The 23,425-nt window shown below is 39.9% G+C and overlaps 1 protein-coding gene across 2 annotated transcripts in view; it reads left to right on the top strand.

Moving 5' to 3' along the window:
* LOC1274591 (uncharacterized) overlaps positions 1-23,425 on the top strand; it is a 150,444-nt gene that overhangs the window by 14,493 nt on the left and 112,526 nt on the right. For both annotated transcript variants that reach the window (XM_061642732.1, XM_061642731.1), the window contains exons 2-6: positions 994-4,780; positions 5,033-5,147; positions 5,227-6,066; positions 6,327-6,555; positions 7,414-7,554. In XM_061642732.1, the coding sequence (XP_061498716.1) occupies positions 1,017-4,780; positions 5,033-5,147; positions 5,227-6,066; positions 6,327-6,555; positions 7,414-7,554 (5,089 nt within the window). In that variant the 5' untranslated portion in view covers positions 994-1,016. The remainder of the gene's footprint in view (positions 1-993; positions 4,781-5,032; positions 5,148-5,226; positions 6,067-6,326; positions 6,556-7,413; positions 7,555-23,425) is intronic.

Raw genomic sequence — 23,425 nt, 5'->3', positions numbered from 1 at the left:
CATGATGTAATTGCTGAAGGAGTAAGTGTTTGGTCTTTTTATTCGGAGTACTGTTGCTTCGGCTGCCCCCTTATGTACTTCAGTCAACAAGTAAAGGAATGAAATCCAGTATGGTGTATAGTATACATATTTCATTTGTTGTTGACGAGGACGTTTGACATGACATGAGGAGGATGGTTGATTGTATTACACGCTCGAATGTATAATTGCATGATTGTGTTGGCTGCCCTGAACGTCTTTTGCCGGTTGTAATCTGCTTGTTCTGCTCAAATCTCATTTTCTCATCATCAACACTTATTACAGGCCGTGTCACACTCAAACCTACCACACATACACACACACATTATACACCAAAAATTAATCAGCTGAATTTTATCGCTACCTAATGGCTATGATTTTTCACCACCTTCTCATAAATCATTCATTAATCAAATTCCCTTGAAGCCCAACGAATGTGCCTTTTGGTTTGCCCTTACGTAATGAAGGATGGGCGTTTAATTGAAATGCTTATCAACATTCGAAAGGGAGGATAGAACTGGGCCAGTGAGACGTAATGGTTCCTTTTGATAAGCGTGTTGGAACATTGCGCGTTGGATGGTTGAAAAGTTTTCCAACATGATTTACGATCTTGCACAGATTGGCGCGTGTGTAGGGAACGAACGTATTTTCGGCACCTTATGTTCGTATACATATACTTGGGTTTCAGTACTATGCTGGTACTTGTTGCTGGTACTATTCATTTGCTAGGCACATATGCTTTCTGGTTGTAATCAACCATTTTCTATAAGACAATGAAAAGTACCGAAAATGAATGTGTTGTATAAAATATATTACATTCCAAATGATAATTATTATTTTAGAAGACCATTTGTCTCCGTATGATTAAATAAAAAAATCTGTTTATAGCAAGCTTTATTCAATTATAAATGTACTATTTAATCATGATTGGTATTTCTAAAATTTATTTATTGCATTATCTTTTTATATTTTCAGACTCTGGCGTTAGAATTTTCACAATGAAGCCGAAAAAGCAGCAAACATCAGCATCAGGCGAAAAAAAATCTTCCGGTGGCGGTGGTGCTGTTGCTTTGACCAGTTCAACGGTAGGATCGACGGGTAATGCATCCGCTGGTCCTGTTGGAACGGATGCAAAATCTAATCCTAGCTCCTCTTCTTCGTCTACGGCATCTGCAAAAAAACCAGTAAAACGTTTACAGTCTAAAACCAAAGAAGGTGCACCGAATCTAACTGCAGCTTCAGGAGCTGCAGTTTCAAACACCTCGGCAGTAAACAGCGGGGGAAAGTCAACGGAAAAAATATCGAATACTAATCAACAATGCTCCAGTCAGCAACACACACCACAATCCGGCAAATCAAAATTCTCGGCTACTGTGTCAAAGAGTGTTTCTGGTGGTGATTCTCCAGATTCTTCAAAAATTGACGCTAAACCCCTTACCGAGTCTGAAACAATTACGAGCTCATCGACAACGTGCATAACTGGAGTTGTGGTGGGAAAATCGGAAACATTGGGATCCTTAGCAGGGAAAGGAAATAAACAGCATGTCGCAAAAGCGAATAAAATCGACTCTGTTAATTCACCGACATCACAAAACACGACTGTTAAAGCGACTGGCAAGGATTCTGCAAATCGGTCCAGAAAATCTACCAAGGAAACAGTGGGCGCTACGAAACGAAACACCGGACAGACCGAAAAATCTGATGCCGCTAAACGAAAACTATCCGACAGTGGTTGTAATTCGTCGACGGTCTGTAGCGTAGGTGACTTGGGCGATAATCGTTCGATGACAGCTAGCATTCCTACGTCATCATCCATCGAGTCAAAGCTGCGGGAAAAGGAAAAGAAAATCCAGAAAGAGTTAAAGAATCTCGGTGTCCCGGATAAAACCATCAATCAATCGATTGACGCGGCGTATTTGTTAAAATCGGCGGAGGAATCTGTGGTCAACCCTTCAATCAGCGAAATGGTCAAGACAAAATCTCGCACCACGGTCGCTCAGGGCAAATATGGAGGGGGTGGAGCAGACAACACGGCTGGTACTGGTGCTGTAGGAAGAAAGCCATCCGTAACATCAGAAGAGCCAGCGCCGTCGGTGGAAGGGGAATCGGTAGAAAAATCAACAAAAGAATCTATTTCTTCTGGTGGAAAGTCGAAGAAAACAGTTACGTTGAAAGTGGACCAACAGCCAGCAGAAGGTCAAAAGAAAATGAGTGGAAAAGGATCATCGACGAAGGATGTGGATGAGAAACTCGCCTCGAAATCGACACGGAAGGATGATAAGACAACACCCACCTCGGGCTCCGGTGGCAATGCCGCTGCAGTGAAAACGTCTTCAACTAAGGGAGCGGGTCAGGGTGCCAAGTCTAACAAAAAGGCAAACAACTCATCCGGATCGTCCGATTTGAAGCAAAATAAGCCCGGTATCTCTGAGTCTGTATCAAAAATCACTGAGCAGCAGAAAATGGATGGCACCTCGGAACTTCCTGTTGTCAAACAATCCGCAGAACAGGAAGGTTCTTTGACCATTGGTCGGGGTAGTTCAATTGAGCAAGAGGACCAGGAGGAAAAGAACGAAGAGGTTCACATTAGAATAGATAGCATAGTGAAAGCACTGGAGCGCGAAGATATTGAAACGTCCAGTGCCATCAAGAAGGAGTCAGCTGATGAATCAAAAAAAGATGGCTCAGGTGATGGGGTAATAGCTATACCGGCTGCACAAAGTAAAAGTCTACATGAAATAAAAACTAAAAAGCAGCCAACACCACGCAAGCCGTCAGCAAAGAAAGATTGCTCAGCCGCCTCTTCAAAATCGAAGGCAAAGGAAATGAACGAAAAGAAGAAGGCTGCTGTAGTTGATCAGGTCTGCAAGAAGGAGGTGAAGTTTCAGGAACAGCCGCCGCCAGCATCTCCAGCGAAGCGAAAGTATGCAAAAAAACCAAAATCTGGTACGGAAGACACTGGAAGTGGTGAAAAACCGGCAAAAATGGCAAAATCCACTACGCCAAAGAAGGTGAATAATGCTAGCAAAGTGAAACAAGCAAACGTGAAGACAAATACTAAAACCCACCCATTGGCAGCAACAGAACCTTCTCTCCCATTGCCCAGCGTTGTTAATGATGAAACATCTTCGACCGTTCCATCAAAGGATATCAAAGCTATCGATAGTTCTTTTGCTGCTAAAGAAGAGGTCGCTAGTACGGCCACTGCAGTTTCCAATCGCGATCGTTCGTCGACAGAAAACGATGACGACGTGCCGCTGCGACAGCTTCAACAAAAACAAAACCCTGTGCAATCGGTTATGGAAGCTACTGGATCGAGCACTGTCAAAAATTTAGCAATCAGTCAGCCTTCACAGCCAAAGGATGGGGAAAAGGCGCAAGATCAGACTGAAGAGAGAACGAAAGAAGATTCCTCGGACGTTGGACCGGAAACAAATGTTCCTCAAAGCGCAAGCGGTCCAATTCTTGCCGGGTTACTTAAAAGCTCCGGAAAACAAGGAAAGCGCTCGTACGCACGGAAGAATTCATCCAGTGGTACAAGCGGTAAAAGCACGAAGGTATCAGTGAGCAGCGGCCCGTGCTCTGTTCCAGCCGTTCCTGAGGAATGTCATTCAAAGGAGGGCAAATTAGAAAAGAAAGATGTGTATGATTTTGATGATTCGGAAAGCGAAATTGATGCACCGGTTAAGGCCGGGAAACCCAATTTCAAACGAAAGTCTTCAGTAGACGTTAGTCAATCGCGCGAGGATATTTCACGGGATACTACAGATGACTCACTAACGGCAAAGCCGAAAATTGTGGAGGGAAAGAAGGAGGAAATTCGATCTAATCCGCCTGGAGCTGGCAGTGATGGTGAGAGAGAAAAGGCCGATGAAGACGATAACAAGAAGCGGATCGTTCCATTAAAGAAACAGAAGCGACGCATAGAAGCTGCACTGTCAGAGACGGTATCCTCGATGAAAAAGGAACAAAAAACTGGTGAGTCCTCTGAGTCTGAAAAAGAACAGGACGATGCGGATTTGGCAGAGAAGAAGACGAAGAAGAAAGCAGCTACGCTTACAAAAAAGCTCAAACAGGAAGCGAAGGAAGACTTGCATTCCTCTGCAGATGAGGCGGATGACGATGATGAGGGTGAAGATGATGGCGAAGATGACGAGGACAACGGCAGCGGCGATTCTGACGGCTGCTCGTCCACCGATACAGTAAGAACCCGTATTGCGAAAAAGCGCCAGTCAGCAAAGAAGCGCAACGTTAAGCTGTACGGTTTTTGGTCGGGTCCTAAACGACATCGCGTTGCATCGCTGAACGCTTTGGCCAAGGTACACTGCTTGTATGAGAATGAGATGCGCGGCGCGCTTGAGGCAAGCTTAATGAGCCAGTCGAGCGGGTCGCGTGTCATCCGCACGATCACTAAGGATGGGGAGCGCATAAAGAAGGAGCGCATCTGTCCGGAAGAGGAGAGTGCTGGGGAGGAGAGTCGCTCCGGAGAGACTGTATCCAGTGAAATGGCCCCGCATGGCAAAGGGAAAGAGCCAGAGCACAGTAAAAGCAAGGAACCAGAACGAAAGGAGCCCGACAAGAAGCGTGACGAAAAGAAGGAAACCCCAAAACAGGAAAGGAAGGAGGCGCCATCCCATCAACAGAAGCAAGCGGATGAAGCAGCTCGCGAAGAAGTAAAGCCGAAGGTCAAAGAGGAAGCACCCAAAAAGGACAGCGATCAAGATAGTGCGGAATCGAGCGAAGAGGAACCAGTCGTTATGAGGTAAGTGATTGCGTGCCGATGGAGTTGTATCGTTCGAGTTGAGACGAAGCAGCAGCTTGGAGGTTGTTGAAAAACGTTCAAGATTACTATCGGTGGCCTCAGGTTTCTGCTTCTGTCGCTCTGTAGCGGTAACATGGTGTAGATCGCTGCAGGAGGAGCAAATTGTTCCTAATTTTCGCATGGTGTGGAAGAGTATGTAGTTGATTTCCGGTGGATAAATGGATGTATGTTCTTATTGCTCTTTATTACCAGAAATCTTCGATGTGCGCCAGGACTTCGTGGAGCCGGCAAACATTGGGATCCCGATGCTTCCAGTTTGGAGTCGGAGATCGAACAATTACCGGATAGTGATGAAACGTATGCCCAGGTAAGTACATTGCTTAATCTTTAAATTGAAGTAAATGTGTGTAGATGAGTTTAACTCTATGATTCGTTTCACTGTCTAGGGTAAGGATACTGATCCCACTAGAAAACGCAAGGTGAAAAAGAAGGTAGCGCGTAAGAGTAAGGCTAAATCCGCGACTATGCAAACAAAGTCCGAAAAATCCGAGAAGGACAAAGAGAAGTCGGAGAAGGCGTCCGAAAAGCAGGAAAAAGCACCGAAACCTCCGGGGAAAAAGATTAAGAAGGAACTGAAAGCCTTGATGACAGACAACGAGCGCCAAGAAGAGGGAGCAGCCAGCTCGTCGTCAAGTGGATCGGAGAAAGTGGAAAGTGCAAAAAATAAACAAGACGATGTAGTCAAGAAGCGCAAGCGTGAGCCAAAGACCGAAAAGGCCGAGCCTGGTGGAGACTACAAAGAGTACATTGGCAAGAAACGCATGGCTAGTCTGAACGCATCTGCAATGATGGCGGCAACCTACGAAGTGCAGCGAGTACTTTACCGTAATACCGACTCCAGTGACTCGGAATGCTCGACTGAAAAGGCACCAAAATCGAAGAAAACTACCAAGGATTCGAAAGAGCACAAAGACAATGCGGCCGTGTTGTCGGCAACTAAAGGAGATACCAAGGAGAAAAAGGAATCTATTGGAGAGAAGGAGTTACGAATCGATTCAGATTTGCAAGCAAGCCAGCAGGCCTCAGCAGCGCCGCTTGATGTCAAACAAATAGATATGTCAGTGGAATCTATGTGCTCCAATCAGCCATCGACGTCGAATGCCTTGGGAACAATATCAGTCGCTCAGCAGGAAGTGTTGACTAAGAAGAAGAAAGTGGTCATCAAGACGGAACCGATGCGCGATCGTAAGGACGATCCAATGGAGGTAAAACGTGAAATAGAAGAGGTAAGTAGTAGTTTACATTTTTAACAAAACTTTTGATCCTAATTTCAATGGCCTTGACTATAAGGCCGCAAATTCGGGATATGACAGTCGAAAAATTATAAGCAGTACAGCAAGACAAGCACACACACAATTTCCTCAAAATATGACTAACTCTCTTGCCATAAATGATATATCTCGACTTTGTTGATATTGCGGATATATAACTTGTCATTACTTCATGGTGTTTGCATTTCTTCTGCTTTCCTCGTACTTTTACACAGCCTCGCCCAGTGTCGAGCAATTTAGTTATCGCGCAAGACACGGAAGTCACGATTACCGGTGTGTACGTGAACTCTTCACTGGGAGCAAACCAGGAGGCGTACTGCAAAATGCAGTACCGTGTGCAGCAAAGCGTTACCGAGGAACGATTGGTACGACCGGGTGAAGCGCCACCCAAATCCTACACACCGTTATCGGCCCTCTCTAGTATGCGACCACCAAACGATCAGAGTAAGTATGAACAAGGAGCAAAGGTACGTGCGAGTGTATCACAATGGGAAAATGGACAAACGGATACAATTGGTTGTTTGTTGTTTTTTTAAATTAAGAAATAATGCTGTTATAATAATAATATAACTAAACATCTAACAAAATAGATAACATAACGTGCAGTTAAGAAATTCTAGGTACTCTTTTCTTACCCTACATACCCGGATAGTTAGGAAAAGAACAGAATAGAAGTCGCTAGTCGACGAATAATTAATGAGTACAAGAACCAGACACCGCATAAACTGCTTGCTACGACAAGGTCTCCTGGAATGCGAATTATTTGATGGAGGGGTTTGAAAAATTAACTGCGAACGGCTTGTTTGTCGTCCTTGCACCAGTGTCGGACGTGAAACTGTGTGAGAGGTGTGGTATGTTGGTTGTTTTTCTGAACAAATTGTGTTCATTATGTCAGGAGGCCAATATGTTCAGCGTATAGAATGCATATGAAGTTAGATAAATGGTTTGTATTTTCGGTGTTTACGTTCTTCCTATGCGAAAAGCAGTTAAGAATTATTTAAAAAATGTGCAATAATCATACATGTATACATTAACCACCGAATGTATCAGAACATAGCTAAAGTAGCTGAGCGATACCGCATACCGATAAATTGAACGTATTGTGCATTTATTATAAATCAGCATGGTTGATGCAACCGTTCCTCCATTGTTTCCATTTATACAGAGCAGCACTAATTTATTTTATTACAACTGTCACACATCATCTCCCACGTGGAAGTGCAGTGTGTGACACAAATGAAGTGGGATGATAATTAATCAATTATATGAATCTGTTTTTATGTACCGCTGACAAATTAACAGCTCTATCAACTCCGCCTCTGTTCGTACAACCAGCGCAATGTGACTCGCCGCTAGGACCTCCGAGAGCATTCTATCCTCCGCCCACGTCCTCATCCGGCAGCTCAAGCGCATTCTGTGCACCGATGCCGCACGACAGTCCAGGTAAGTGTTGTTTTGTTTCTCGAGTCGTGAATTGTATCTGTTTAATTACATTCACTCTAGCTGCTAGAAGGATTCTGTGTCCAAAAAATGTTATAACAAGTGCACAAAAATATGTAGTTTTTGATTGAATGTGTTACATATCTTAGAAACAATTTGCGTTCGTTTTAATACTGGTAAAGCTCTTTACCGTATCATACGAATATGTGCCTATTTGTATCATTCATTTATTCCGGTTTGTTTTATCCCAGGTGGCATGCCTTGGTCATTATTTAGGCGACTTTTGCAAACTTTCCGCCTTTCCACGGGCAGCTCGCTGCCAGTGGCATAATGAACCGGTGCTCGTTTTGCGTCGTGTTTCGATTAATAGTATTTCATCCATTATCGTTAATTATAATGCCTGCATATTTTCCTCCCCAACTCCTCCTCCCGCTCGGTTGTCAAAAACTCACGATTGCCTTGTCATGGTTGTATGATTCGTTCCATTTATCACACACCGCGCTGACCATGTAACAGCAGGCCTACGTCAGTCGTCTGGTGTCACTGAGGGAAAGGTTTTTTTCTGAAAGGACGCATGATACCGCATCAAGCATCCTAACCGATGCGTCCCAATGCGTCCCTCGCACTAGAAAACTCGAAAAATCATCATATTCCGGTAGCAATTAAGTATAATGGATAGGACAAACGTTCTGCCGTTTATTATGCTTGGCTGTAACGTGCTTGTTGATCGGCAATTGATGGTAAAGAAGTGGGTGTACTATGGTGGGAAATGGTTGGTGTTTTTCCCAACAGACCTGTACCCCGCCGGCACGGAATTGTTCACTGGTGGGTGTATTTTTGAACGTAGCAAATGACATTTCGACTTAGACTATGAGCGCTTATTGATGAGGACGGGATGGTGTGTTGTTGTGCAAAAATTAATGTCATGATAATCGAGCTTGTGACGTTCCGGTACCACTGTATGCCTTGTTTATTATATCACCAGCTGAGGGAAATGACGTCAAACGTAACTGTTGCACAAGCTAATTATTTAATTGTACTTTTTATCCATCTTGACAGGAAGGATATGTTTGAACGTCGTTCAAAAAACATTCGGTTGTTGGGAGTTTATTGCGAATGTGTGTTTATAATTTTTATTGTATTTGAATATTGTCAACATTACATTCCCCCGAAATGTTACTCTCTCTCTCTCTCTCTCTCTCTCTCTCTCTCTCTCTCTCACACACACACACACACACACACACACACACACACACACTCTCTCTCTCGCTCTCACTCTCTCTCTCTCTCCAGCTCTCTCTCTCTCTCTCTCTCTCTTTGTTCGCCGAACCCAAAGCACTTTGGTATTAAAAAGTGACGTAAAAATTGTCACTTTATACATTTACCCTCCGCTAATATTCCATTTTTATGATTGCAATCCGCTTACGACATCCGGAGTCCATCCGGAGATGATTGTTTGGAACTGTTGGTCGCTTCCGAATTAATCCTCCCCGAGAGGAAACTATTCGGCCCATCAGGTCACAAGATGTCGACAACAATGAAAATGGTGGCGGAAGCGAAACGGAAGTACGATGACCGAGTTATTTCCGTTTATACCACCGGACATGACCGACACGTCGCACTTAAGCTAACCTACGAATGGGCTAGAAGTTGGAGGGACTATAGCATTTTTCAGTTCTTTACTAATTCTTGCATTTTTTTTTTTAATAATTTTTGCATGCATACAAATATAAATGTGCTTAGAAAAGTATTAACCAGCATGTAACCTTGTTGAATTCAAATGTTTTGGCGTCAAAAATGAATCGTTATTCGAAATGAGAGCTTAGCTGAAGCGATAATGAAAGAATAAATATGTTGTTACTTAAAACGGTCATTATTCGGTCAGTTTAATAGATTCAACAAAATCTGGATGCTTTGGCCAGTTTTGTGTTTCTATTCATACTTTTCCGGGGCATTTTTAAACTAAAGAAAGTAAGAAAGCACGAAACAAAAAAATGTATACAGCCCAAATGCTGCTCAAAAGGACGTCATGCCGGATGTGTACAATAAAATTGTGATAGACACGGAAACTCAGTGTAGCGATTGATGGAAAGCAAGGAAAGCGGATAACCTTCCTTTCGGTTCAATGATGAATCGACTTTGGAAGAATCGGATGAACAAAACCAGACGATATAAACAAACGGAGAAAGGCGCCGACGAACAATGGTTAGCGCCATTTTTAGCATCGTAAATACGACGACAACACTCGATACATAAATGGTGGGCGCCTTCTCTTTTAGGACATAGGGCCTAGGTTTGCAACATAATCACCGGGATTGCCGTAAAAAAAACCTATAGGCCAACAAGCATTTCTGAGGAAAGATGATAGACGACCAGTTATTCCAACCATATCGATTAAAAGTTCTTGCCCAAGGGTCGGAATGAATATCAAACAGATCGAGCTATTCATCGGCCATCCTTTCGCATCGCTTCTTTTCGATTTGCTTGTGTGTGTGTTTTTGTGCGTTTTGACCTACAAAAGGTTCCATTTCCGGGTTGGGGCTATTTTATGTCAAGAGAAGGATATCACCATACTCACACAACAATGAACACGCACAATCAATGGGGGCAATCGGTGCTTTCGTGGTCCATGACTGACGTAGATTGTTTCTACATCGTTGCACGGCGGAACTCTCGATCGGAAACAATATTAGTCATGATAATGATTTGAAAATTTGATGAAAGATATTTTATTTGAGGAAGGTTTTAATGGTGTTCGTTCGTTTACGATATGTCTAGAAGCTTATTTTGATTTTCATATGTATAATGTTTCAATGAGCCTTATAACTGTGTAGCAACGTAACATTTTTCCCCACTATTAGTATTTTCAATTCTAATTTCATTAAAAAAAATAATATTTAAAATACAACGCAATAAGAAAATGCATCTTAGTTCTGAAATGAGCAATTGTTTGAAGTGAGTGAATAAGTACATAACGAGTTTAATCCGTTTCAATGACTCGATATACGTAAAACTCATTATGGGTTAGAGGCTGTTTTCCATATGCTTTGTATGGAATGTGAAATAATTAGTATCAGAACCGTATGCTGATCTTAAGGAGATATTCGCATCTGAAAAAATGAATAATGTCTTTATAATACTAATAATTGGGCAGATATCAGCTGTTAGTTATTTATTTAGATATTGGTTTAGTGAAGTAGCTCTTGTTATTCTTGGGCCTCTTTCTGTTTCTAGATCGTAGGCTGAAATTTAAGCCTGAAATGTCAGCTGTTTGCATTCTATAGAAGTTTTCGAGCAGCTATCAAAGTGTGTATAGGATACAGGTGGGCTTATCCCAATCTGTATGTATTAAGAAGGCTGATTTTTATCGCTTCTGTTTTTGAATGAAGATTTTAAGAGTGTTTTGTGTATTCGTCAAGCTTCCAGAAAGCTTGTTTGAACAAAAAAATTCACCCATACTGTCAAAAAGTGACGTTCAAATTTGGTTATATAAAACATGCTATGAGACCACCTGGTCAACATACACTTCGATTCTAGATTCCACCACTTGATCTCTTGAATGCACCTTAGCATAAATGAAAACACGACCTTATTTTGCCATTTATTCGAGCAGGTACTCGAATCTTATTCTAGCTTTGAGGCTAAAATAATCTAGACTGAAAATCGCAGGCTAGTTTTGTGTGTGGAGTCCCAAGTGACATTTGCTCGATATTGTTTTTCCATATCTGCTCGATTAGTACTCGATACGCCTGAAATTGTGGATTTTTGTGTGATCATGTGTATTGAAAGCGCTAAGATTTGGCGTGTTCGTAAATTAGTGTTTCTTCTATCGATGGACTATGCCGTCGAGCTCATTTTACATTCGTAGCTTTGATTTTTTATGAAAAACAAAATCAAAATTTGTGTGACGTTATTTTATAAAAAAATATATTATTTAAGTATAAAATGGCTACATGACCCACTATAACGATAAGAAACATCATTTCCGATCTAATCTAGAAGAAAGCAACGAAAAAGTCGCATCACAGTTTATTTTACAGGACTTTTTCTAAATTCCCTTAAACTGGTGCAGTTTAAGGGAAGTTTAAGGCTCCAGTTTAAGGGAATTTGCTCGAATTCCCGGTTATTCGTGCTCGAAAATGTCAATTGGGGTTGACATGTTCATGATTCAGCCTCCAACTGTCAAACTCCATATAAAAAAGCTTACTAGAATCGTGAAGGACTCCAACATTGGTTTATTTTCTTGAAGAAGTGGTCGATTGTTTTAGTCTTTCATTTTCGAAAAACCATTTTAGGTCGTTTTGGGTCAGTGTGTTACGTTATTAGTCATTTCCAACTAGATTTTAATTTTAATTTCATAACAATTGAAATTTCATTATGGTTAACATTCTTCAGCACAAATAAAATTATAAGGGAAAAGCTCCCATCAAACATTCGTCCATATATCACACATTTGAGTATCGAAACTCTCAATTCTTGTGGGTTCCTTGATTTTTTGTTCCAAGTTTATGGAATTCGTTTTCTGAGCTGGTTACATTTATGGACATTCATCCAGTTTATGTTGTAGTCATCTAAAATGACGGTTGTCTTATTGTGGTCATTAAAACTGTCTATCCACTTTTCCAGAATATTCAAAAACCTTGAGTGACTACTGCTGGGAGAATGATAAACAAGCCCATAATCAGCCTGTTTACAACCATTAAAACCAGATACGACCAGAAACCATTTCCATTGACTGTATTTGTAAATAATAAATATTTTCAATACTTTGTACAACTATTCTTTCAAAAGAAAGTTGAATAATGGCCCTTTGAACTATTCCAATGTCGAATACTCCTCGGTTCTGGTTAAGACTCACATTAATTTCGTCAGTTTCGATAAAAAATATATTTATCGCTTTTCGCGCAAGCGCGAAAATGATGACGAAGGACTGGTGTAGATATTTGAATTAACGCATCACGATGACAATTTCTGGACACGTTTATACGATGATTCATTTGCACTGTCCGATTCTAGCTGATAAAACGTCGTTTCTTAGGTGCCGGCTGGTGCCAGTTGACTGACAGTTTCAATGCCCATCGATCAATTCAAGAAACGGACGTACGTGCCAATCAAATCGGCAAAACAAATTGAATGGTTAATGGAATGAAAGCAGTGCTTCAGTTTTAGTAGTGATGGGGCTACTGTTTAGCTAGTACCTTTTGAATACAATGAAGGATAAAATAAGTTATCGCATAAAAAGTTTGGGTATACCCTTTGATTCATACAATTTACGCAGATCAACCTGAAAACAATGATAAATTAATGGGTATAACTAATAAGTACAAGTATGTACTGTACCGTATGTATAAGTACAAGTATGTACCGTACTGCTTCGAATTACGGACACTTAAGACTTATAATTTTAGACTTTTATTATTTTCTTAATAATTCAATTTTAATCGGTCAAACATCTGTTTAATCATTTTACTAAAGCAAATCTTCTACATTTGAGAACAAAATAAAGATTTCCAACAATTTTACTTGAAACATTGCAAAATATCATAATACTCAATGATATTTTGATTCATATTCCGGACAGTTTTGAGCTCATGTTTCAAATTAAGGACGATTTGATTCATATTCCGGACAGCCTCAAAACTCCTTTTAGAATCTTCAAATTTACACACAAACAACACCATTTTAGTTTTTATCTTGTTTTAAGGTCTGGACATTTGATTCTGGATGTCGGTGTCCTCCTAGACCAGCGAACGGCAAAGTACGGCTCGCGAGCCGCATGCGGCTCTTTGATATCGAGATGGCGGCTTTTGCTTGTTCATATAAAGAGTTTTAGAACTTTCACACATTTTTGGTCTTGGTTTAACAATTTGGCCTTTCACGCGAAACTCTACGAACATTTTTGTCGAATTTGGCACTTTCGGCCACAAAGTTTGCAGACCGCTATCCTAGACTGACAGAACGACGGTCTTAATACAACGGGGTTCGAGTACTGTTTTCTCTTGCACTCGTAAATGAATAGAACCCTAGAACTGATACGCGAATTGACGGTCTTTCTCGTACGGCCATCAATGCATTTGTCACATACATCTTAAAATATCTTAGTTTTCTTGTTATTCTCACTGTGTAAAAAAATGCAATACATCACAATTGACTTCGGCTTTCCGTCTATTAAATGTGACAATTTAGAACAAGATAAAAAATCTTGCCTCGTTTTCGGGACAGAATTAACCGTCTTGTGTACGACCAAAAAACTTTACGTAATCGCACAACCGCCTACCCGGGTAGGCCATACATTTTGTATGGAACAATGATGTTTTTCGTGGTTAAAAGAGTATATTTTTTGAATTTCTGGTAAGATTTGAATGAAAATTGTCTTAAAAGTTCATAATAATGTTTTATAACATATCGTAGTAAAATAAAATTTAAAAATTCCTATCAAGATTTTTTTCAATAAAAAATATGCTCTAACTCCTCCACCATAACTGGCCAGGCCGCACGTTTTAAGTGGATGATTAGTATTTTTCTAAGTTTTACTTACGTTTCTTTCAAAAGTTCAATTCAAAAGTTAAAATAAGCTCATGATTTTTTATTAAAAACCGACTCCGACCGGCTCCAGACAACTTCGGAACTTCCTCCTCTCTAACCCAACGGAGCCGGCTCCGCACCCACGGCTGCACCAAAAAAATCATTTTCGATAAAGTTTCAATCGGGAAGATCTATAATTAGCTGAGTAAATAATGTTGAAAGGAATCTATAAAAAACCGATATGTTTTGAACATTGTTTAACCATCACACAATCACATCGGGTGTTAGCTTCTACACTTGCGAGAAGATAGATTCGTTTTTTAGGCTATCATACAATGCCGTCTCTATTGAAACGTTAGTCCAGAGCCATTGATTCGTCGCCGGCTCCGGGGCTGTTGGTACGGAGGTACGGCTCCGGAGCTGTTGGTGCAGAGCCGACTTCGGAGTCATTGGTGCGCTCCAAAACACCCATCCCTATTTGGCAGTAACACTATGACAAAAGTATGAATGTGTGTGTTAACTTTCAGCCAATTTTATTTCGTTTGCTTGTAGTGGTTGGTATCATTTTAAAAGAGATTATTTCAGTTTTAATTTCAAAATATCGTTACACTGTAATACAACATTTGAAAGAAAAGAAAAAAAATATTTAAACAGTTTTGATATTTTTTACTTTTGGCACATGGGTAGAAATCATCTTTTCTGGGGCATTTTCAAAATATCAAATCGATACGATTTTTAAAACCAAAGTTATGTTGGAATAAAGATGCGAAACTTACCCGGGTAGGCGGTTGTACACATGACGGTTAAATATGTGTTTTAATGAAATTCAGAATACTATATGATAACACATAGCTGTTTTCGCGCTGATAACTTCTTCCACAATGATTCCGATGGATTTCAATGCACGTGGACGCCATTAATAGGAATTTTCGAAGAAATAACACTGACGTATGTTTGAAGCAAAACTGCTAAGAATACCTCAGATGGTGAACTGTCCGACAGAAAATATGTATTTACTGTAGCATCGGGGCCTTCTATGAGACAGATACATTTTTAATTGATTCTAGTTTATCATGACAAACATCTACAATTAAAAAGCAGCCTGTCCAGGGACTGGATATGAAGATATTCCATAAAAACATGCCAAATTTCCGGAATTTGAAGCGGTTCGTAATTTAAATCATAACGGTACCTTTTGTATAAAATGAATATGTTTAGTACTTACTGATTTCTTTGAAATCATTTTGGTATTCTAAGGTCGATTACAAAAGTGTGAGTCTATTGTAGAAAAATCTTTATTAAAAAATAATGATTTGTGAATATTCTCATTGATTACTGAAAGAAATGCTGCGTTAACCTTTGGGTGGTCCTATAAAGGCGGATTTATTTATTTATTTACTTAATATCAACAAGTTAGAAGTCAAAATTAAGTATGTCAGCCTGCTAAGATACATGCTTTAAATAGGGTTGCGTTTGGAATTTACCATGAAATTTAACACCGAAGATGCTGAAGTAATTCTTTCCTGAACTCTGATGGTTGCAATAATCTGATTCCTTACATCTTAAGCGTTCGTAGAATTACCTTCCTTCCCTCGCATCGCTTGGTCTAGTTATGATACAAAAAAGTAGCAAAAAATACTGCTTCAGAAGTTGAGGGAAGCTCCGCTTCCTAGAAGCAGTGCGTACGTAGCGCAGATTTGTAAATAAACATACTCCCTACGTGCCAACATTTTGGAGTTTCACACGGTGTATGGAAATATAAATACAAACATGTTTGCACGAATTTTTCTGCATGCCTTTTTGATGTGGTTGTAGAGAGCAGCAAAAATGTTACAGGAAAGGAAAACAACGTCTCGTTGAACAATGTTGATAAGGGTGAGCAATGGTCCTTGAAAAGGTTTTGTGTGAGAGCCTATTTGCCTTCCAAGAGGAGAATGGTTAATTTTTTCGTTCAAGGATTTGAAGCAGTTGATGTCTGTATTGTTATATTAACGCTTAAATAACATGTTAATCCCGCAAGTCTACGAAAATTCTGAATGTTTCGAAAGACAATACTTAAATTGTGTGGATAATGTTCGTGTTCATAATAATTATAAAAAGTGGAAAAAGAAGCACAAACAATAGTAACACGATGGGCAAAGTTTACATGGAGTTTAACAATTGTTGAGGTAAGCGAAACCGCACGCAAGAGTGGTTAAAACTTTTCCAAATTCCAGTCCCTCCCTTGAGCCTAGGGCAATATGAGAAAAGTTGGTTTTGATTTTGGATGCCAAGGGTGTAGAATGTTTTGAACTTTTAGCTTGTACGATTCTCGCATTGCATAACACATCATAAAGATACAATGTGATACAGTGCGTTAAATTATGGTGATGAGTTATCTTATGTGTGGGTAAGAGATTATGGCTCAATGGTGACACCTTGTAGAGATTGAATTTCACTTCGCTTACTTAATAGTAAATAGTTAGTAGGAAAATAAACATAAACACAATGCAGCAAAACGACGGAAGTTGTGTCATATAAAACACAAACTTTGCAAACGTAGGTAGTGCTATCCAATATCAGTTTCAAAAGGTTTAACTACTACCAAAGACATCTCCTCCTTACGTTATTTTCGCTCTCTTGCTTTTACCTAACCTTTCGTCTTTCTAAGTAGTCTGTATACTTCTTTCTACTTTCTTGCTTTCCTTCATTTTTTTTGTTTTTTTTTTTTTTTTTATATTCTCTTCATCTTCTTTTGGCTCAACAACCGTTGTCGGTCAAGGCCTGTACCATTTGTGGGCTTGGCTTTCAGAGACTTATGGATTACCCCTCATAGCATAGTCAGTCCTACGTATGGCGGCACGGTCCATTTGGGGCTTGAATCCATGACCGGCATGTTGTTAAGTCGTACGAGTTGACGACTGTACTACGAGACCGGCTTTTCTACGTTCTACGTTTTTGTCTATTCTACGTTCTTGTATTATTGTAATTCAATTCAACCATACTCAGTTAATCCTGAATGGCTAATTGTAGACATAATAAAGGAATTAAATGAGTTAAACATCGACATATTACGAATTTCAACACAGTGCCCCATGAAAGGTGTATTCTTAATAAAAATAAAGAAATAACCATTCTTAAGCTAGATAATACCTATGGCAATGCATACAAATCTTAGGAAAGCAATAGGAAAGTGTTTGTATTAAGTATATATAAAAAATGTATCCATAAATATTTATAGTATAAATATAATATATGTATATGCATATGTATAAAACAGATTGATGAGCCAGACACAGTGATCATTATCATTAAGACAGTGAAAGTTATCTTACTTTCCCTTTCTCCGTCCTATAACATAAACAACTATCGTATGTGTCAGTGTATTAAGCTTTTCTCCTCGCCGGGTGACGAAACGGTCGCAAACGCGAAAGTACGACTTCAAATATCAAATGACTATTTGAACAGTAGGGCTCGGTGTACATCAGGGATCGGCAAGCTTTCCAACTGTAGCGTAATATGGAAGTTACTTGAGTGTTTTGCCCTGCAAAACAAATTTTACATTTTTGACAGCTGCGTGCACACGAAATAAAATGGCACACTTGCCGCAAATAGAGATGGCTCTTTTGCCCCAAAAGTTATTTCTTTTTAAATTTGTTTTTTTTTTTAGTGCAAAAAAATGGTATATTTCAACTAACCCCACGAACATTTTTACATTTTCTCAGGTTACGATGATATACAAATTTTCTCGGTTCTTTGTCCCTTATGTGTTTTGTGAGCTTATTTGGTATGGTTGAAACATTATAATTTTCTGCTCATTTTTGATACTCAACATAAAACAGTTCAAAACAATGAGAAAAGTCTACATAATATCTATATAAACTATACGAAATTCGGCACAGTATTCCTATTCATTGGAACGAAATCATCTTTACACTCACTCAATTGGTCATTTAACTGAAGTTCTACTATAAAAACGCTTGTGGGCACCTTTAACCCTATGGCACCCTTACCTCAAATTCCACTTCCAAATCTTTAAAGGTGTCCAGCTAAACCAGTAATTGATGTTACTTAGTAATTTATTCGCTAACCTATCCCAATTTTGTCCAAATCAAATACGTTTGGCTACATTGACCAGTTGAAGAAATTGTTAAAAACCATGATAATTTACATCTACTGTTTACGATGCCAGTAGATTCCAATAAAATTATCCCGCTTCCCGGATAAATTCAACTCGCGCGCTGAACTTTGACGACCCCTGGTATAAACGATGTAAATACACTACTACTACGAAGCTGCTTGCGCAGAAATTATAAGTGAATCTCTTTTCCTCGACATTAGGAAGTAAAATGCTGCAATGATAAAATGAAATAAGAAACATTCCTCTAACGCCTGTACCGTCCAGCTGATGAAGATATCGAACTTATACCGTGCTCACTGTGTTGTTTGCATCTTGGTATAAATGCACGATGTGTTAGATGTCGCGATTGCCGTTCATTTTACACCGCGTAGCCCAAGCGTAGTGGCTCAAATGGACTTCACCCTCTTGGTTTCATGTATGATTGGTTATATGATGAATTTTACGTTCGCCTTGTCTGTCGGAGCAATATTCACATTTTGCATACACTTGCTCAATGTTTTATGAAACTTTAGTTACGGTATAGTTTCTCTTTTCCTGTCGCAGCATATTATTCATAGTCTAAAATGTGATACTTTCGAGAACACGTTTTCCCAATTGAAACCGTTTATGCATTTGGTGGAGTAACATAAATCATATGAACAATAATTGTTTATTCAAGTTGGCTCGGTAATGGATTCGTACGTACACGAACGTGCTGCTTTTCAATAATCATTAAATATTGATCATGTAACAGTTACTATGAGATACAATCATATTGTATTATTCGCTGCACCATGCAAATCGAATTCTATTGCACTCTTACCTGCGCCAAATTAATCGTATGCTTTGAATGACATCGTGCTATTGCTTAAACCAGTGCTGTGCACTATGCAACAATGTGACTGTAACTAAAGGTAATAAACAATGAAAAACATCGAAATGCTCTTTGGGAGTCTGCTTTCTCTCGCGACGATGACAATTATTATCCCAGGTCACCGTTCAAGTGACCATGTTGGTACTGTTTCGACATGTGTCCGATAATCCCTTCCGTTTTCATGAAAGACGTAGCGATTTCGAAACGGTGCATTTAACAGCGTGAATCTTCTTGCAGTCCGCGCACGGACTGATGGTTTCACTGTTGTTTGAGCCGCCCATACGACGTGCAACGAGTCAAAAGAAGGAACTCGATTGCTGTTTCAGTCCGGTTTTCTGGTGCAGTACTGTCAATATTGATACATTATTCAATAATGGATGGCATATTTATGAAATCGGCCACCGCAGTGAATACGCGTGGAAACTGGGGAGAAAGGAAAACGCGGTTCAAAGGGAGACGGTTGTATGTGTTTGACGGTTGTATGTGTTCGTTAAAATTGGTGCGAATTTGAAAAACATATTCATGGTGAAAACACCACCACGCATAGAGCGACACTATGTGTGTTTTGCCATGTATCAATAATATCATCAATATAATAATATCAATATGTTTTCAGTGTTATTTTCTGCATTAAAAAAGTGTTATTTATTTTTACAAAATGTTCTGGAAAGAGTAAAGGGAAATACCAACAGGACTGTGTGGAAATTAAGTGAACTAACGACGCTTGTGTGCAGTGCTTGTTGTAGTACAAAACGGCAGTAAATGCTGTCAGAATTATATTGATGTAAGTTGTTGAGTTAATCAATGTAAACATTCGAAGTAAGATACAAAATAGGATCAAAGCACTTATATTAACTCGATTATAATTAGGTGTTCTGTGACAGTTCTGTAATAACGCAAAGCTAAATGCATAACGATAAGCACGCATCATATAAGCAACAACAACATCTATGAAAGAACACAAAAACTATACGTTTACTAAAGTTATTTTCCATACCTCAAAAAAGAAGGGAAAGCAATCCTTCCCTTTCGACTCTTGCGCTTATTGCGCACATATGAAACTGCCCATCGACTTAATCATCGTCACGTTTGTGGTCAATATTCATTCCGGACTATGCTCCGACGGACAGAGTAGGGTGTGCGGTTTGCTACCGCCCACAGGACCTACCCATTGCCCACCCATTTTGCTATTGATATGCTCCTGTTTACGGCCACCAAGAGCACACCATGGCTGCCGAGAAGGGACCGCATCTTGCAACAGCGGGATGGGATGGCAGGCGAATTTCGTTTTCACTTGTTGTAAGCTTACAATTTCCCACGCACACATGTACCATTAGGGAAAGAGAAACAAAAATACAATGGAAAATAAGTATACACATTCACTCTGGAGTTGCATGCATGCTGTGGTGTGAGATACCGAGGAACGGGTTTTGGGCATTGGTTTATTTAATGGAGTATAAAATTGCCTGGAATTTCGGGAATAAAAAGCTGCGAGTTACGTCCGTATGTTTTGCTGATCCTTTTGGGGCACGGTCACTAATTGACACATTTGTACCGGGTAATGCAAAGCGGTAGGGTAGGATATTGTGGCGTACCTCGGTGCTTGTGTTTGTAGGGCTTCAGTTTTTATTTATTCATTTTGCAAACGCCATTCGACGATGAAAAGTAATGAACCGCAAATGCAATAATTTTTAAGAGCCATATGTCTGTAATTCGCTACTCTTGCATTTTGTGGAAGCGAGCGGCATGTAGGGTACATAAATAAAAGAAACATGATGTTCCTTGATTGCTTTTATGCAGATGCTATTATTATCCTTATTTTGGTCGACGGGTTCATTTTCACCAGAATAATATTTTCCTGAACCGTCGGTTGCAGATAATGAATGATGAAGTTATTGGTTTATTTGTTATAGTTTAGATTTTAAAGAGGAAAAAAATCATTGTAATCAACATTTAAAAACTTTTCTCAATGCTATTTCGAGGATTGAACTTTATCAAGTCTGTGATTTCTATTGAAATGTGTTTTTGCAAATTGTATATAAATGTAAAAGGATAATATCCGAGCTTGTGGATAGCTTTTTACTCTGTGACTTTATTCGCTCTCACCTTCATGCTTATGTCTAGTTGTTCTTATTCTCTAATTAGATCTAGATGAAGGATATGTTTCATGCCTTGGTCGAATGTGAGGCATGAAGTTCAAAGTACATGGTTCATCATTGTACATCATAATTGTAAATAGTTTTCTTTTTATAAACAATGGATTTTACAATTAATTTAATTTCTTATGGAATATATATCAATGGATTGTGTTTTAAAATGTAATTTTTACTTTGTTTTTTTTTTCAGGTAAGTGAAGGTTTCTGTCTTACATGCTCATATGATCGACTCGGATACAACTCGATCGTAAGTAATAGTCCGATTTGTTAAAATTATTTGCATTTTATTAGTCGTAGCTGACAAATTTATTTCCCATGAGCCGCGTGTTAAGCTAAGGGATGGTTTAGTTCGAGCCTGACCGCAAGGCATTAATCGTGCCACTAAATTGACCATGACATTCTGCATACCCCAATTGCTCCTGCCCCATGCACACACACACGCCCTACCTGGCGTATGTATTTATGGGCGCCCACCCAACAACTGACGAGTTCAACCCGCAGCGCTCGTATTTAATTCCACTTTTCATTCCTTTCTTCACATCCATTCATTTAGCGGCTTAGTTACCCCTGTGTTAGCCGTTAGCAAAAGCGCGATGATGACGGTGATCATGACTATCATACCGCAAATGCAACTCATCGCGATGTTTATGCACTGAATTGCGCTTGTATCTTCGCGCTTGCCCTCACGCGGTCGCCACTAAAATGTGGCGGGGTAGCAGCAACAGGAGCAGTAGCTTCTTCATTGATTGTGTTTTTCACACCGTGCTGTTATGTTCGGTTGCGAATGTGGCCTGCCATTTGCTGCCGTTCTTCTGGCTGTGCGGGGCGGTATTGAAGCTACATAAGTGCGGCAAAACACGCACCAATGCATCAGAATAGGGCGCAAATACGCCGAAATGATCGCGTGTAGGTTTTTCGAGTTTAATTATGCGTGTTATCGGTGTGTTATCTTCAAAGACCACTATCATGAGCCCTCTCGTTTAAATCGTTCTCCCTGTTGTGCGTTCTATTTTCATTCCACTTTCGCAAAAAGGAGTCGCTTAAAATGCTTCGTTTGCTCCGCTAGTGGTACAGCGACGAACGTCTGTCCGTACGAAAGCTATGTTGACGGCGGTGTAACATAAAATCGTAAATCTTCTGCCAATTAATTTCTGGCCCATTTCCGCCCCTGAGCAGTTTCGAGGTCCTTCTGCACCACGTCAAGCGCGGTAGTTCTTCGTAATCCCTAATGAGTGTGATGGTTATTTACGCCTCATCATAGTTTGATCGGGGGAGTTCGCGAATAATGGAGACATTTAACGTGCTTCTGATATCTTACGATGTACGAATGCGTCACTTGAACCAAAATTACTTACAGTATATCATTACTGCAATTGACGTCGGTCCACTGGTCCACACATTCTCTATTAGTTGATTGCTATCTTACGATTTTTATGCATTGAAACAAGTATGTAAACCACATTTTGATTGTTATTACTATTCAACATTTGCATCATGTTAGATGATAATTTTTATTACGATGTAAGGCAAAGTGTTTTATAAATATCGGGCATAGGGAAGTAACAACATGACAAAAGCGAATGGATAAACAAATGTTAATAATGGGGAATGAGTCGTGTCTCTGCGACCAACCAACCTGACTGTTCGGAACTGAAGTGTGCACATTAAAATGCATAATTGTAACAGGTTCTTAATTAAAACAAATGCATGTCACTTTGGCACCTTACACGGAAACTGCTCTGAGCTACTGGATGAAGCAAAAAAGGCGCGTTTCCTTTGCCTGGTCTTTGGGCAACCTACCCGAGCGTGTTTAAAAAATGCACCATCATGCTGTGGGCCTTCTTCACGCAATTATTGTGTGCGACGCGAGGGCAGAAAGCAATCCCGGATGGTAATGATAGACGATGCGCGGTTGGAACGGGGGTGTAAAGGTGAATTTAGGGTGGAAAATTAAATAAACAAGAAATAAAGCAGACAGTATGTACTGTTTCATGGATCACACAGAGGGAGAGAGAAACAGATAAATTATGAGCTAAAGGGAGAGAGAGGGATAGATAGAGAACGTGTGTTTCTGTAGCAAACCCTTTCTTACCGGTTGGCATATTTGACGAACCGTAAAACATTCGCTGTTTGACTGTTGCTGCCCACAGCTTGTTGGATTCTTTCTGGTTCTTTACTGCATAACAACACCAACAATCGTTCCCTGAAAGTAGAACCGTA

This window comes from Anopheles gambiae, chromosome 2 (assembly GCF_943734735.2).
Source record: "Anopheles gambiae chromosome 2, idAnoGambNW_F1_1, whole genome shotgun sequence".
Lineage (NCBI taxonomy): Eukaryota > Metazoa > Arthropoda > Insecta > Diptera > Culicidae > Anopheles > Anopheles gambiae.
The sequence above is the reverse complement of the archived record's forward strand: the minus strand, read 5'-3'. Positions and strand labels throughout refer to the sequence as shown.